Source organism: Emydura macquarii, unplaced genomic scaffold (genome assembly GCF_026122565.2).
Source record: "Emydura macquarii macquarii isolate MOO-44397 ecotype Brisbane River unplaced genomic scaffold, CSIRO-AGI_Emac_v2 contig_2988, whole genome shotgun sequence".
NCBI classification, from domain to species: domain Eukaryota; kingdom Metazoa; phylum Chordata; order Testudines; family Chelidae; genus Emydura; species Emydura macquarii.
In genome coordinates this window covers 5,868,141-5,883,266 of record NW_027133125.1, presented here as the reverse complement: position 1 = coordinate 5,883,266, position 15,126 = coordinate 5,868,141, and the positions used below count along the sequence as shown (strand labels likewise).

Genomic DNA, 15,126 nt, shown 5'->3' with positions numbered 1-15,126 from the left:
CGCACCCTCCAAGAGAGATGAACCAAGAGCACCAAGCCACAGCAGTCGGGGCTGTAACTCGGCAGCACCTAGGGGAACCAACAGCTCTCTAGGTTCTTATAGAGCCCCCGTCACTGTTGTCTGAGTATCTAGCAGGACCCATTTCCTCCTGTGTGTCTATGGAGTGTGTGATGGGAGTAGCAGCAGTGGAAGATCCCTGAGCTCCAGCATACTTGTATCCTTGTATTCAGCACCCTTGAGCACATTGGAGCGCTAGAGGCCAGACAGGACCTAGGCTGTGAGACAGCTCTGCTCCTGTCCGTCTAAGCAGCTCCTCAGGGCTGACTCTTCAGAGAACGATAGAGACACAGACCGAGAGTTCTGGTCCAATCTGTATTGAACAGCTCCTTGCCTGCTGGCCAGTGCCATCTGGAAACCTTCACAAGGGAGTCCAGTGTTCATAGCATCTCCCCAGCCTGCTGTGAACGTGATCATGGGAGTAGCTGGGACTGAGGGAGAAGTCGTGGAGATTCCTTCTGCCTGGGAACCTGCTTGTTTCATGCTGGGGCCACCTGGTGACGTCAGGGAGCCAACTTGTTCCGCTGGACAACTGATTCCAGTCTCCATTCTATGCGGGGGTGACTTGTATCACCTCCTGCCCAGTAGCAAACTTGTTCTCAGCAGCTAACTCATTCCAGCCAGGAGCCAGCTCATACCTGGCAGCTGATCCGTCCAGTCAGCAGCTGCTTCCTTGTGTCTCACTCCTGCAGGCATGCAGCTCTTCACTCCCAGCTCACCACTTCTTCCTCCAGCCTGGGCCTCTCTCCTTCTAGCACACGACTAATTCCTCCCAGCCTGCGGCTTGGAGCTGAGATTCGACTCTTTCTTTTCCGGATGGGACTCTTGCCGCCCCACCTGTGACTCGGATCCAGGAGCTGACTTGTATCTGGCATGCATCTTGTTATGCGCAGAATGCAGCTTGGTAGGCCCAGCATGAGATTCGTTCCCTGCTGCCGCTCTGCGGTTTGTCTTGTCAACAGCCACGCCTGCAAGAAATGACCCTCATCAGCATTCGTAGAAGAGACAGCTCGGGTGCCTCTCCAGCTACAGAGCAGCATCCCTGAGCCTGGGCTCCGCACCCTCAGCCACCCCCTGAGAAGAGTCTTGGTGGAGGGCAGTAATTGGAGGCCCACCAGGAAGCCACCTGGGACAGTAACTGTTGAGGGCCAGGCTCACCCAGCAGCTGGGCCCTTGCTCAGCACTTAAAACCTTTTAAGGCCCTTATTCCACCCTCAGGGTATCTGTAGAGGATGGGTCCCAGGGGGGTTGGTCAAGAGCAGACAGGTCCAGTGGGACTCAGCGAGTGGCAGCTGGATTTGGAGGGACTTGCTCAGTGGTGGGAGATCCCAGGGACTTGATCAAGGGCAGCTGGGTCCTGGTGGGCTCAGAGAGAAGCAGCTGGACCCAAGTGCCACTGAACACAGGCAGCTTGGTTCTGGCGGCTTCCCTCTGAAGTTCAGGACGGCATGGTCTAGGAAGGCCTCTGTCAAGGAGACAGCTGTTCCCGGGGCAGCACGCACAGCAGAATTGGGTTGTCCATCTTGCATGCTCCAGCATTTAATATTTTTCTTATTCTTTAAATAAACAAGGAAATGACAAGTAGCGAAGTAGTGAGGCTGCAACATTGTTCTGAGAACTGGCGCCTGGAATTCAGAGGGAGGGTGGGGTAGAGGGGGAAGCTCAGCCTGACTCTGTGCTCTTTGCATATCCTTTGAAAGCATCACCTCCCCAGCTGTGCACGAAGGGGCCCTCCCTTCAGTTCCCTGTGGAAACCCATTAAATGAGCGTGCCTGAGGCAGCTGCAGACAGAGGAGTTCTTGGCAGGGTGGCTGTAATGGAGCCGAGCAGAGGGGACTGAACCAATGGAGATGCAAAAGGTGTGTGTGTGTGTGTGTGTGTGTGTGTGTCTAGTGAATCCCTCAGACCCGTGCTGATCTCAGACAAGGTGCAGGGTTAGACCCCACCCCTGGCGGGTGACTCCTGTAGCCCCGATGCAATGAGAGGAGCTCTGCAAGAATGTTTTCCTGCCTCCAAAGGGTTTCCCAGAGGGAACGGGCACTTAGTCGCTCTTGATGGCATCAGTAACTGACAGATATAACTGGACTAGATCACGTCTTTCTTGTACAGACCTGGACAGACAGCAGTTACAGCACAGCGTGGGGAGAAACTGATCGTGTGCTCACTTCACTGGTGTCAGACCAGGTGAAAACAAGGAAAGTGAAAGGAGGCTTCACACTTGGCTTGATGTTTGCATCTCACTGAGGTCTGGAAAGCCACATGTGGGTGATTCCATTCAGCATTGTCAAGGTATGAATGTTTCAGTTTTGAGTATTTTTATATTGGAAATGTAAGTTGAAATCCCGTTATGCTCTAGAATGTCTGGCAATGCAGGCTCCCAAATCACCTTAGCTCTCCCCTCGCAGGCCCAGAGAGCAGCTTCCAATTCACCCTCTTTGAGAAGGCAGCAACACCAACCCCTTGAGCCCTAGTCTTTGTAACGCACCAAAGATCAATCCAGCTCCTCCCACCTTCTTCATACACTTCCATCATGCCAGTCCTTCAGGGAGTTCCAGCCTTCTCTACTCACCATGGGCAGGCTTCTTACACCCCCCGCCCTTTTAAGCCACACTGACTCTGCCGTGTAAATCACCGTGTTTGTGATGGCAGGTGTCAGCAGGTGCAGGAGAAATACCAAAGCATCCCAGATTTCAGAGGCCCAAAGCATCAGGGTTCCTTGGAGGGAATGCCAAAGTGTCTGGGTTTAGCACGTCACTTCCCTGTTCTCTCTGTCAAGCTGATGCCAGTCTGGGCCCAGCTGTTGGCCAGCTGTCAAGTTAAGTCACTGGCAAGGTGCATATTTACAACCCTAACTCTGGCTTCAGTCCTCTTTGATGTATAGAAAGAAGGTCTGAAAGCTGCTTTTGTTTATTCCTTAGGAATATCAGGAAAGTGAAGTTCTGTTTTCTCCCATGTTGCTGGGTAACCTCTGGGAGGTCACATGCAGGTTATTAAAGAGCTCTAATAATTTAAGTGGACGTTACCCTTTCCTTTATTCAAAGTGTTCCTTAGCCACTGGGGTTAGGGATATGGTTAGGAAACAAATAGCCTCCGCAACAGTCTAACTAAAACGCCCCTTCCCTCTTAATTGTTCAATTCTTGCTCCTTAGTCCAGTCATCAGAGAGTTTGCCAACCATTTCTCATTCACAATTAAGAAGGTAAGAAAAAAAAAATCCTTCTCAGGCAGCCCAAAAAACCGAAAAGAGGCAGAAGTCTAAACTCGACATTCCTCACAGGTACCGTTTGGCAGTGTTTGTCTGGGACTAGATTAATATAAAACCATTTGTACTGCAGCTGCGCCTCGGGGCCCCGCTGTAGAGCAGGTCGCACTGTGCTAGGTGCTGTACAAGCAAATAACACAAAGCCAGTGCCTGCCCCAAGAAAGTAGCTTTGCTCCCTCACTGTTCCCAGTCCCTTGCGCTGCCCGGGGCCCAGGAAGGCTCTGCTTCTCACCATTAACATGGACAGATTTCAGCTCCCCATCCTCTTCAATTTCCACCTGCTCCTGCCCATTCTCCACAGTCCTGGGAAGTAGACAATAGTTATTGAGCCAAAGAAGGGGCAGCATCTCCTTAGGAGCAACTTACACACCTCACCCCAAAATAATATCCCCCCAGACCTTCCTCCTCCCCCACAAAATCCACAGCTGCCAGCGGTTCTCTTTTAAACCCCTTAGGACAGATGGTGAACTGTCTTTGTGCCTCAAAGAAGACAGATAACTGCCACGTGCAGCGGGAATAGAACGTGGTTCTTCGGACCAGCAGGCTTTTGCTATCCCCTGGGCCCCGTTGTCACCTAAGCAACGGCCTGTTGTTCCCGATGGGCTGCTCTCCTATGCTAACGTGAGACAGGATGGCTTAGCCAAACTTCCAGCTGCAGGTGGCCCCTCCTTACCTTTTGGTTGTGATGCGTTTGCCATTGACTAGCTTGGTAGAGGTAGAAAAGAAGCAGAAGCCTTTTCCTGAGTTGATGTTGCAGTTGAAGGGTCCAGAGGGTCCTGAAAAATAGGTCGGTGAACACATTGCCAGGGGCTTTCAGCGAGTCCCGGGCTCCAAACGGCTCAGCTGGGATCCCTAAGCCAGTGATGAAATATAGGAGGGGTGTGAAATGTAAAGGAAAAATGTGCTTCTGGGATTCAGAGAGCGGATGTGCTAGTGAGCCAGAGGAGCTGCGGGGTGCGGGAGATGAAAGCAGTAAAGAACAAGCAGCGAGGCCAACTCCCAGGTGGGCTGGAGAGGAGAATGGCCAGGAACAGGGCGTGATTCTTAATCCCCATCTCAGCTGCTAGGCTAAAGCGAAGCATGTCTGGCCATGAGGGTTGGAGGCCCGGATGCCATCTAGGAGGATCAGGTCGAGAGGAGGATGTGGGACTGTGCGTGGCGTTGTGGGTGTTCAAGTCTCCCATAATGATGAACTTTGGAGACTCCACTCCCAGGCAGGACAGCCCTTCCGCTAGGAGACCAGGACTCTTGGGTGTTCTGAGAACTAGCTTTCCCCTGCATTCAGAGAACATGCAGGGCAGTCCCACAGGGGGACAGACATGCACCGCCCAATGGACCCCGGGATGAGCGCTGTGGGAACTATACGGGGCGGAGCATGTGGAGACACGGGCGGGTTTCTGGAGAAAGCCCTGCCATTCACCATTGGAGGAGCTGAGGATCATTCCTCTTCCAGTCATGCTACTCAGGCCATCCTCTGTCCCAGCTGTAAGGACCTAATCACTGGCTCGAAACTCTGAAACCTGCCTTCTGCTCCCTGAGGCACCAGGTCCATCGCTGGGGCAGCTGGTCCCACAGAATGTGAGACTCCAACTCACCGTAGAAAGGATCTTGTCCCCCAAAGAACTCTCTGAAGATGTCATGGGGACTGCGGAAGTGGAACATAAATCCAGGGGCCCCCTCTTCAGCCCTCGATCCCCCAGGCCCTGTGTGGGGAAAGCAGAGAAAGGGAATGGGAAACACAGCACACAGGCCCTGGAGTCGGCCCGCTCAAGAACCCTCCAAAGGGACGAGAACAGGTGACAAACAGGGCACCCTGGCTGGGGGCTGCCCAGGCTGGGATCCCGTCTCACCCACTGCAGAGCCTGGGGCCAGGATGAAAGGCCCTGAAGTGCAGTGCTGGTCTGGACAGTGGCTGTGTAAACGTGGCCCCTCCTCCCTCTGCCAGTGGGGCCCCTGTGGATATTTGCAGATGGACAGAAGCGAACGTTCTCTGCCTGGGGCTCCCGGCAGCTGTGCAGAGCCAGCCCAGCTCGGGGAGAAAGAGCCAGCGTCGATTCTGGTCCGTGTGTCTGTTCCAGCTGCAGGGACAAATTCCAGCCCCAGGTTCAGCGGGGCCGTGGGTTGGGCCAACGTAACTGATGGCAGGTGTGTCACTCACCTGCCCCCGTGAGCCCGTCCTTGCCGTAGCGGTCGTAGAGGTCGCGCTTGCTCTCTGGAGGGGAGAAGGAGCGAGAGGTCACCCAGCCCATCTCCAGCCAGGTCTGGTCTCGTTGCAGACACAGCGGCCTTTCCCCCAGTGTGACCCTCCGCCCCAGTACTGAGCCACCGGGGCCTCAGCATAGCGGAGAAAGAGCCGACATAAACTACCACAGGCTCCCTGCCCATCTGTGGGAGATGCTTTGATGCCGTGGCATTGGATGCCAGAGAAATACCTAACCTAGACGGACACTGGGTGAATAATATCATGGCAGCTCCATGTCCGGGGGTTCAGGGGAACCAGGCTGCAGGATTCCAACATGAGACTGGCCTCTGGCCTCTGCACTGGGGGCCTGAGCCATCGGACTCAGGTGCCCCTGAAGCTACCACAGGCAGGTCCTGTCCCATGGCTCAGCTGCATGGTAACATTCATCTCTGGGACCTGCATGGGAGGGGAAAGGAAAGCCTGGACTGATACGGTAATACCCCACCCTCTAAGAAAAGTGTCCCCAAGTCCCAGGGAACTGTGCAGAGCACTGGGGGGGCCCCCAAGAGACAGACAGACGACACCAAATGTGGGCGTTGGAAGCTGTTGCCCCAGCAGCTGCAAGCAATGCAACCAAAGTGCAGCAAGGAGTGTGTGGGTGTCAAGGCCCCACAATGAGCTGAGAGAGAAGGGGAATGGCTGAGCTGGGGAGAAGCCGGCTTCTTACTGTCCGACAGCACTTCATACGCCTCTGCGATCTCTTTGAACTTCCGCTCGGCGTCTTCCTTGTTCTCGGGGTTTTTATCCGGGTGCCATTTCAGCGCCGCCTTCCTGTACCTGCGCAGACCCAGAGACAGGCAGTGTGGCTGACCCAGGCTGGCTTCAGCAGGGGCCATACGCTAGCCTTGCCACCCACCCATAGGTGCCAGTCATTGTGCCACAGCCCTCCAGCGGAGCAACTGCCCCAATTCCCAGCGGAGGGGTCTCAACCCAGTACCCCACTTCCACCTCTGTTGGGGGTGGGGTGCATAAGGGTCCTCAGCTATGCCCTGGGATTGGGAGTGCTGGTAGTCACACACCGAGGCAGGAGGAATCGTGCACTCAGAAAGTATGGGGAAGGAGATGCTCCATGGAACGACTTACGCCTTCTTGATGTCTTCGTCCGAGGCGTCAGCGGGAATGCGCAGCACTTCGTAGTACTCCCCCATGGTGACCATCACTCCTGTGCGGAGGCAGCTGGGGAGCAGAAACAGCCAGGAGCCAGGGGGTGTCTCTGGAGATGCAGCAAAAGTTGGTAGGGCTTGAGCTGTGGTCAGCGGAGCTCATGGCCTTTCGTCTGGCTGGGCATCCCCAGGCAGCGCGGCAGCCGGTGCAGACTGTAAAGAGCTGGCCCTCTGGAGCACAGAACAGAGCCGTCAGCCGGGAGGGCCCAGAGAGGGAGTATTTCTCCCCGACTGAAATCTCAGCTGGCAGCTGCAGCCTGAATCACACCCCAAGCCTGCACTCTCAACCAGATCTCTCGCTGTCCCACACCTCCCTCTGTGCTCCGTCTGTCCTGAGTCCCTGGTGACCAGCATGTGTCAGTCTGTCTGACTCACTCACACTGTCAGGTGTCTACTGGACGGTTCTGAAATCCATATTTCATTCTCCGCTGCTCAGTCTAGCCACCAAACTGTCTCACTCAACTGCACCACCCCAGCTAACCCGCCTGGGCCATGCACCTTGCCCTGCAGTCAGTCATTTCTTCGTGCAGACGCCTTCTCCCTTCCAGTCCACCTCCTCGGCCTCCTTTACCTGAACGCCAGTGTTCCCAGCTGGCCCTGTCCGTCCCTGCCTCTTACTTTGCCCTGGCATCTCCTCCCCGCACCAGTTCTTCCACATTCCCTTGGAGAGTGCCCCTATTGTGCGCCAGGCCCCAGGGGTAGTTTTGACATGGGCAGGACACGCGGCCCCGTGACTGCGAGGCTGGGCCTGTGGACTGCAGCACTCCTGTCTCTCTCTGGGTGCTCTACAGCAAGTCCAAATGAGTTCGCACTCCAGTTACAGACTTTACCCTGGCAGGGAACAAGGCAAGGTCTGCATTTATTAGGCAGCTGGAACGGTCTGAAGAGTCCTGGCATGGAAAAGCCAAAGTACATTGGCAGACGCAGCTGTCCTGCCTTTCCATGTTCTCCTGAAGTCCATCTGTCTGTCTCTGATCCTGTCTGTCTGTGTTTCCCTGGGCCCAGTTCTTAACACAGTCACTTTGCAACTCCTGTGTCAAATATGTTCCCAGCTGCGGCCATGGTCCATGTCGTCTCCTGGCATGGCAGTTCGATGTGAAGAGTTAAACGTCCTGTTGTTGAGGTTTTCATTGTCTCTGCAGGACCCTCCGTTCAGTTGTGTTGAGTCCAGTCAGTGCATGATAATGTAACCAGTCCCAGTCCAGACAGGCACACCTGACAGCCACCTGTGTTACACCCCAAGGAGCAGGAAACCCGTCACGCTCAGTGGCAGCAGTACAGAGTGAGTGGGCATCATATTGTTCTTAAAAACATTAGACACTCCCTGCAGATCAAAGCAGACCGGGCAGCGAGGGATGATCACAGATCTGCACCATCTGCTGGGAGTGGCTGCTCCTTGTGGGGTTAGGTGGGTGGAGCTTGCGATGTAGGCGGGGCATGGGCGAGTTTCCCCTTTGATCCCGTCTCCCCATTCCCATGGGCTGAGTCTTGTACCCACTCATGGAAGTCTGGGCTCCCCTGGTGCAGGGAGTATTGGGCCGTTGTCACTGGCAGGCCCATAGAGACAGATGGACCCAGTAGAGTAGGAGTCTCACGTCTCTAAGGGAGAATACAACGTAACCGGTGGCCTGTGCTGTTGATGGCCTAACAGGACATTGTGATGACCTCTTGTCCTTCGCCATCAGCGGTGCTCTCTAGTCTGTCTGTCTGTCTGTCTGTGGTATTAAAGAGCACGAGTTGTCGTATCAAGGCACCGAGGCTCCTAAGTATTAGATCTTGATGCTGATACTGATAGATCATCAGCCGTTGCTGATGCTGCTGGCAGTGGATGAGGCTGATCTGGAGTGGCTTGTTGTTTGCTCTCTGCTGGACCCCAGAGGGTGCTGTTGGTGGATGTACGTGGGGTCCTGCAGGGCACCATTCCAGCCCTCTCCTGTTCATAGTGTAGATGGCCGTCGGGAGAGTTACTGACGAGGCTATCCCGGACTGTGGTGCCTTCAGCCTGGGTTGGATGAATGGACTATAAAATGGATAGTGAACTGGCTAGAGCATAGGGCTCAACGAGTAGTGATCAATGGCTCCATGTCTAGCTGGCAACCGGTCACAAGCGGAGTTCCCCAGGGGTCGGTCCTGGGGCCGGTTTTGTTCAACATCTTTATTAATGATCTGGAGGATGAGGTAGATTGCACCCTCAGCAAGTTTGCGGACGACACTAAGCTGGGGGGAGTGGTAGATACCCTGCAAGGTAGGGAGAGGATACAGAGTGACCTAAACAAACTGGAGGATTGGGCCAAAAGAAATCTAATGAGGTTCAACAAGGACAAGTGCAGAGTCCTCCACTTAGGAAGGAAGAATCCCATGCACAGCTATAGACTGGGGACCGACGAGCTGGGCAGCAGCTCTGCAGAAAAGGACCTGGGGGTAACGGTGGATAAAAAGCTGGATATGAGTCAGCAGTGTGCCCTGGTTGTCAAGAAGGCTAATGGAATATTGGGCTGCATTAGGAGGGGCATTGCCAGCAGGTCACGGGAAGTGATTATTCCCCTCTATTCGGCATTGGTGAGGCCGCATTTAGAATACTGTGTCCAGTTTTGGGCCCCCCACTACAAAAAAGATGTGGACAATTTGGAGAGAGTGCAGCGGAGGGCAACCAAAATGATTAGGGGGCTGGAGCACAGGACTTATGAGGAGAGGCTGAGGGAACTGGGCTTGTTTAGTCTGCAAAAGAGAAGAGTGAGGGGGGATTTGATAGCGGCTTTTAACTACCTGAAAGGGGGTTCTAGGGAGGATGGGGCTAGGCTGTTCTCGGTGGTGGCAGATGACAGAACAAGGAGCAACGGTCTCAAGTTGCAGGGGGGAGGTCTAGGTTGGACATTAGGAAAAAGTTTTTTACTAGGAGGGTGGTGAAGCATTGGAATGGGTTACCTAGGGAGGTGGTGGAATCTCCATCCTTACAGGTTTTTAAGCTGAGGCTTGACAAAGCCCTGGTTGGGATGATATAGCTGAGGTTAGTCCTGCTTTGAGCAGGGGGTTGGACTAGATGACCTCCTGAGGTCCCTTCCAACTCTAATATTCTATGATTCTATGATTCTATGCTCTATGCCTCCATCTCCTCTGGCTCCGATGGTGCCGTGAGCCCCCTGCCCAGGGTCTGGCTGATGTTGGGGATGGAGGAGGGTGAACCGGCTGAGGTTCAACTCCCATAAACCTGGGCTGGTGTTTGTGGGATGGGGAAGGCAAGGGCAGAGATTGGGAGGGTTGTGTCTGCCCCTCTGACCGTGGGAGGCATCCACAATGTGTCTGGAGCTCGCAGGTTGGGGGGTCTGGCTGGTTAGTTTTTCAGCAGCCGCCCGAGGGTCAGGTGTTGGCAGTGGTCTGGACCGCCTGCCTCCTCTGCGTCTGGCCAGGAGGTCACGCCCGTTTCTCTCAGAGGCAGCCTTGCCTCTGTCCTGTCTGAACTGGACTCTGCAGCACGCTGTGCCTGGCGCTGCCTTGTCAAGCCGTTCTGAAACCGATGCTAGTGCAGAAGGGCGCAGGTCACTTGTTAAGCAGGTTTCTGTCTCCTGAGCACAGGCTCCTTCTCTGAGCCCGTCGCTGTTGTATCTGAACCTCCTGGGAATTTGGGATTTACCCACATGGTGCTGGGAGGTGGGAAACCCCTGTTATCCCCACTTTACAGATGTGAATGGATGCCGAGGGAATAGAAGGGAGTCGCCGAGGTCTGTAGCAGAGCAGGGAACAGGACCCCAATATGTAAAGTGCCAGGCCAGTGCGGCAAACACAGCGTGGTTCCCCTGTGGGGTGAGATTGATAATGGCAGCCTAAGGGAGAGCAAGGTGTCTGCTGCCTTTAGCGCCTAGGAGCCCCCATCATGAACCAGTGCTAGGTGCTGTACAAACACAAAACAAAAAGACGCGCCGAGCCCCAAGGAGCTTCCGATCGAAGTCTGAGAGGAGAAACAACAGCTGGCTGCAGGCAGACGTGGAGTGCGAGGGAACAAGGAGGCAGTGCTGCTCAGCTGACAGGCTGTGCGCCCAGCACACCAGCACCCCCAAATGCTGTCAAACTTTTTGTAGGCCTCCCGGCAAAGGGGAGTTTTACGGAGGGTTTTGGAGGAGGAGGAGGAGTTACTTTGGCAGATGTTTCGAGGACGCTCTTCCCAAGCTCGTGAGGCAGCCTGGGAGAGAGCGCAAAGGTGCTTCTTAGCCACTGCAACAAGTGGGCGATGGAGGCTGGCCTCGGGGGCTGATCAGAGGCATGAGCAGACCTGTCGCTAGCGAGTGAGACGATAGGTAGGGTGGGGCCTGGCCCTGACGGGCACTGGAAGTGAAGACAAGCGGGTCGTGTTTGTGATGGAGAAGGGGGAACCAATGACTGGAGGCAAAGACAGGGGTGACATGGTCAAATCCACAGGCTGGGAGAATGATCTTTAGTAGCTTATTAAGCCCCTGTTCAGGAAACTCTCCCTCGTCCGACACTCTTGTGTCTTCCTTACATCCTTGTTCTGTCTTCAGCTCGGGTCCGGTTGCATCCTGCTCTGCAATCACCACCTCTCCTCCTTCGGCATCCCCCTTCCCTATCCTGCTCTTTGCTCCCCACTGCTTGGCAGCTCCCCTGGCTCTCTACCCCCGGTTACAAAGTTCAGGCCGTACCTTATTGCTGCCGGAGAGACCATCCCAGCTGCATCCTGGTCTCAAGAGCCCAGGCTCTCTGATTTCACTGCACACCTGCAGAGCCACACCTGCCGCTGCTCTGGGGAGGAGGGTTCACTAGCAGCCCGTCATATTCCTGCCCTGCTGGTAACAAGTGCTGCAGCCAATGGAGAGCTCAGTCGGATTGTGATGTCAGGGCTTTGCACTTTCATTCAGGAGGTTCCAGTAATCAGCCACAGGCAATGAGTGGGCAAGATGCTTTAACCCTTTGTTTGACAGTCCTGCCTGTCACCAGCCGTGCACCTCCCCCCCACTATTAACTCTTTCACTGCTGACATGTCTTAGCATTTTTATTATTACTATTTCTGGGCAATGGGATGGATCGCTTGATGTTACCTATTCTGTTCATTCCCTGGCATTGGCCACTGTCGGAAGACAGGATACTGGGCTAGATGGACCCTTGGTCTGACCCAGTATGGTCGTTCTTGTGTTCCTATTCATCTATTGCTGCAGAGCAGCCTACACTCATCTCTCTCCCCCGTCAGGGTGATGTGGGACGCCCAGGACTGAGTCACATCATTCTGGAGCTTGGTAGATATAGAACATCCTGTACTGCTCTGTTAACATTCACAGCATCCACACCCAGCTTGTTATATAAAATAACAGAGCATATGCCAGTGTATTCATGCTGATGGAGAGCACTGTACGGAGCATGTATTCCCTCTCTCACTTCCAGGGTCCCTCTCGCATTGGTTCCCGAGTGCTATGGAGCTGACACTGCTGTAATCCCAGCTGGCTGCCTGTGCTGCGGGTGCTCACGCCGCTGGAGTCCCAAGTGAGCACTGCTGGACACCCACACACACAGCGCTGATAGGGTGCTGGGAGGTAGAAGTTCCTCCTTTGATGCTCCTAACGCAGGGCTGGCTAGTTTGTGAAATCTCTCAGTAGATTTTTTGAACAGCTGTTGTTTAGATTCCAGCAGCCGTTCCGCCCAAGATCATGGTTGTTTGGAGCCGGGGCCTATTTTGGGACAGTCTCCCTTTTAGGTAGTCCCACTGTCTGAGTCACACGGAATGAGTCAGACAGGGAGAAATGGAAAAGAAGGGGATGAGAGAAAGCAGAAAGCAAATGATATAGCAGTGGTGTGGTGGGTGTATGGCTGCAGGAGGCGGGGTGTAAAAAAGAACACAGGGGACATGAGGGAGGAGGAGACAGTAGTCTGGAGTGAAACAGAAGCTGAAAGGGGGTGGGGAGCGAGAAGCGACCAGGATTCCGGAACAGGAAAGAGAGGAGCAGAATGTGTGTATATGAGAGAGAGAGACCAACAATCCCGGGAGACTGAGTGTCAGAAGCAGAGATACTGAGGCGAACTGGTCATTTGAAATGTAATTAGTCATGAGGCCATCCGGTCCATCCAGGAATTCTGGAGGAGCTTAAGTATGAAGTGGCTGCTAGCAAAACTATGCAAACTTTCATTATATTCAGCCACTGTTCCAGAGGGTAGCAAATATTGTACCTATATTTAAAAAACTCTGTAGGGCTGATCTGGAAAAGTATAGACCAGTAAGACCTCTATCTGTGCCTGGCACAGTTTCTGCAAAGGAAAGTCATGTCTCACTATTCCTTTAGAATTCTTTAAACATATTAATGAAGTAACAGAGAAAGGAGATCAGTTGACATCATTTATTTGGATTTCAAAAGGCCTTTGACAAGGTCCCACACAAGAGGACACTAAAGAAGTGAAGTTGTCATGGGGTGAGAGGCAAAATACTGGGATGGTTCAAAAACTGGAGACCGAAAGCAAAGAGTAGGATTCAGTGGTCAATTTTCATCATGGCCAAAGGTTAACAGTGGCTCTGTACTAGGTCCCATGTTGTTTCATGTATTTATTAATCACCTGGAAAGTAGAAGAGGAGTGAGGTAGGAAAACGTGCAGTTGACACAAAATGATGTAGGTTTATCAGGACCACAGAGAACTGTGAGGAACGTGAGAGAGATCTGAACAAGTTGGGTGAATGGGAGAGATGACTGCAGATGATATTCAATGTTTATAAATGCGAAGTAATCCACATTAGAGGGGGAAATGAAAACAATTCACACACCTGACAGGGGTCTGAATTAACTGTGTCAACCCAGGAGAAGGAGCTGGGCATCACTGTAGAAGCTCAGTGAAACCTCTGCTCAATGTGCAGAGCAAACGGGATGTTAGACTGCGTAAGGAATGGGACTGATAGATTCCAAGGCCAGAAGGGACCACTGTGATCATCATCGTGTCTAACACAGGCCAGAGAATTTCCCCAAAATAAGTCCTGGAGGAACAGAGCTTTTAGAGAAACATCCAGTCTTGATTTAAAAATTGTCAGTGATGGAGAATCCATCACAACCCTTGGTAAAGTCCAATGGTTAATTACTCCCACCATTAAAACATTGTGCCTTATTTCCAGTCTGAATTTGCTACCTTCAGCTTCAAGCCAGTGGATGGTGTTAGACCTTTCTCTGCTGGATTGACGAGCCCATTATTAAATATTTGTTCTCCATGCAGACACGTACAGATTGTGTAACCGTCTTTTTGGTAAGCTAAATAGATGGAGCTCTTTGAGTCTATCGCTCTAAGGCAGGTTTCCTAGTCCTTTAATTATTCTCATGGCTCTTCTCTGAACCCTCTCCAGTTTATCACCATCCTTCTTCAATTGCGCGCCCCAGAGGTGGACCGAGGATTCCAGCAGTAGTCACGTCAGTGCCAAATACAGAGGTAAAAGAACCTCTCTGCTCCTGCTTGAGATTCCCCTGTTTATGCATCCCAGAATCACAATGGCTCTTTTAGCCACAGCATCGCACTGAGCGCTCATTTTCAGCTGATTATCCACCACGACCCTCAGACCTTTTTCAGAGTCACTGCTTCCCAGGATAAAATCCCCCTTCCTGTAAGTATGGCCAACAGTCTTTATTCCCAGATGTATACATTTACATTGGCACCCAGTTTACCAAGCAATTCAGATCATTCTGGATCAGTTACCTGTTGTCTTCCTTATTTACCACTCCCGCAATTTTTGTGTCATCTGCAAACGTTTCCAGGTCGTGTATAAAAAATCTTAAATAGTGTAGGAACAAGAACCTAGCCTTGCAGAACCACACTGAAAACGTATCTACTCAGTGATGATTCCCTGTTTACAATTACAGTGTGAGATCTATCAGTTGGCCAGTTTTTAATCCATTTAATGCGTGCCATGTTAATTCTATATCATTCTTGTTTTTTCATCAGTGTTGTGCAGTACCAAATCAAATGCCTTACAAAAGACTAAGTACAATATGTCAACACTATTCCATTTATCAACCAAATTTGTAATCTCATAAAAAAAATCAAGTTAGTTTGATATGATCTATTTTCCATAAACCCATGTTGAATTGCATTAATTATATTACCCTCCTTTAATTCTGTATTAATCAAGTCCTGTATCTGCCATTCCATTATTTTGCCTGGGATTAATGTCAGGCAGACAGCCTATAATTATCTGGATCATCCCATTTGCACTTTTTAAAAATTGGCACAACATTAGCATTCTTCTAGTCTTCTGGAACTTACCCAGTGCTACAAGGCTACTAGAGCTCAGACTCCAGTCTGAATCCGTATGTCTACAATGCAGTTTTGCAACCCCACGGCCTGAGTTCTGTGAGCCTCAGTCAGCTGACATGGATGTTTAATTGCAGTGTCAACATACCCTAGGTGGTGCTGGGTGTAAAATACCTTATT

General features: G+C 52.4%; 1 protein-coding gene across 1 annotated transcript; it reads right to left on the bottom strand.

Moving 5' to 3' along the window:
* Positions 1-409: 409 nt before the first annotated feature.
* Positions 410-6,708, bottom strand: LOC137140806 (dnaJ homolog subfamily B member 2-like). Its single transcript, XM_067529444.1, has 7 exons — positions 6,644-6,708; positions 6,228-6,337; positions 5,477-5,530; positions 4,914-5,021; positions 3,992-4,094; positions 3,551-3,621; positions 410-1,025 (listed from the first exon to the last, which is right to left on the bottom strand). Exons 1-7 carry the CDS (start codon positions 6,706-6,708, stop codon positions 820-822), a joined length of 717 nt encoding a protein of 238 aa, XP_067385545.1. The 3' UTR covers positions 410-819.
* Positions 6,709-15,126: the final 8,418 nt, after the last annotated feature.

What these genes read in the sequence shown, in the direction of transcription:
- LOC137140806 (XM_067529444.1), bottom strand. Translation starts at nt 6,708, where the DNA reads ATGGGGGAGTACTACGAAGTGCTGCGCATTCCCGCTGACGCCTCGGAC. An exon ending in GTATGAAGTGCTGTCGGACA is followed by an intron (nt 5,531 to 6,227) that starts GTAAGAAGCCGG and finishes TCTCCCCTCCAG; the next exon opens with AGAGCAAGCGCGACCTCTAC. An exon ending in GGGACAAGATCCTTTCTACG is followed by an intron (nt 4,095 to 4,913) that starts GTGAGTTGGAGT and finishes CCTATTTTTCAG; the next exon opens with GACCCTCTGGACCCTTCAAC.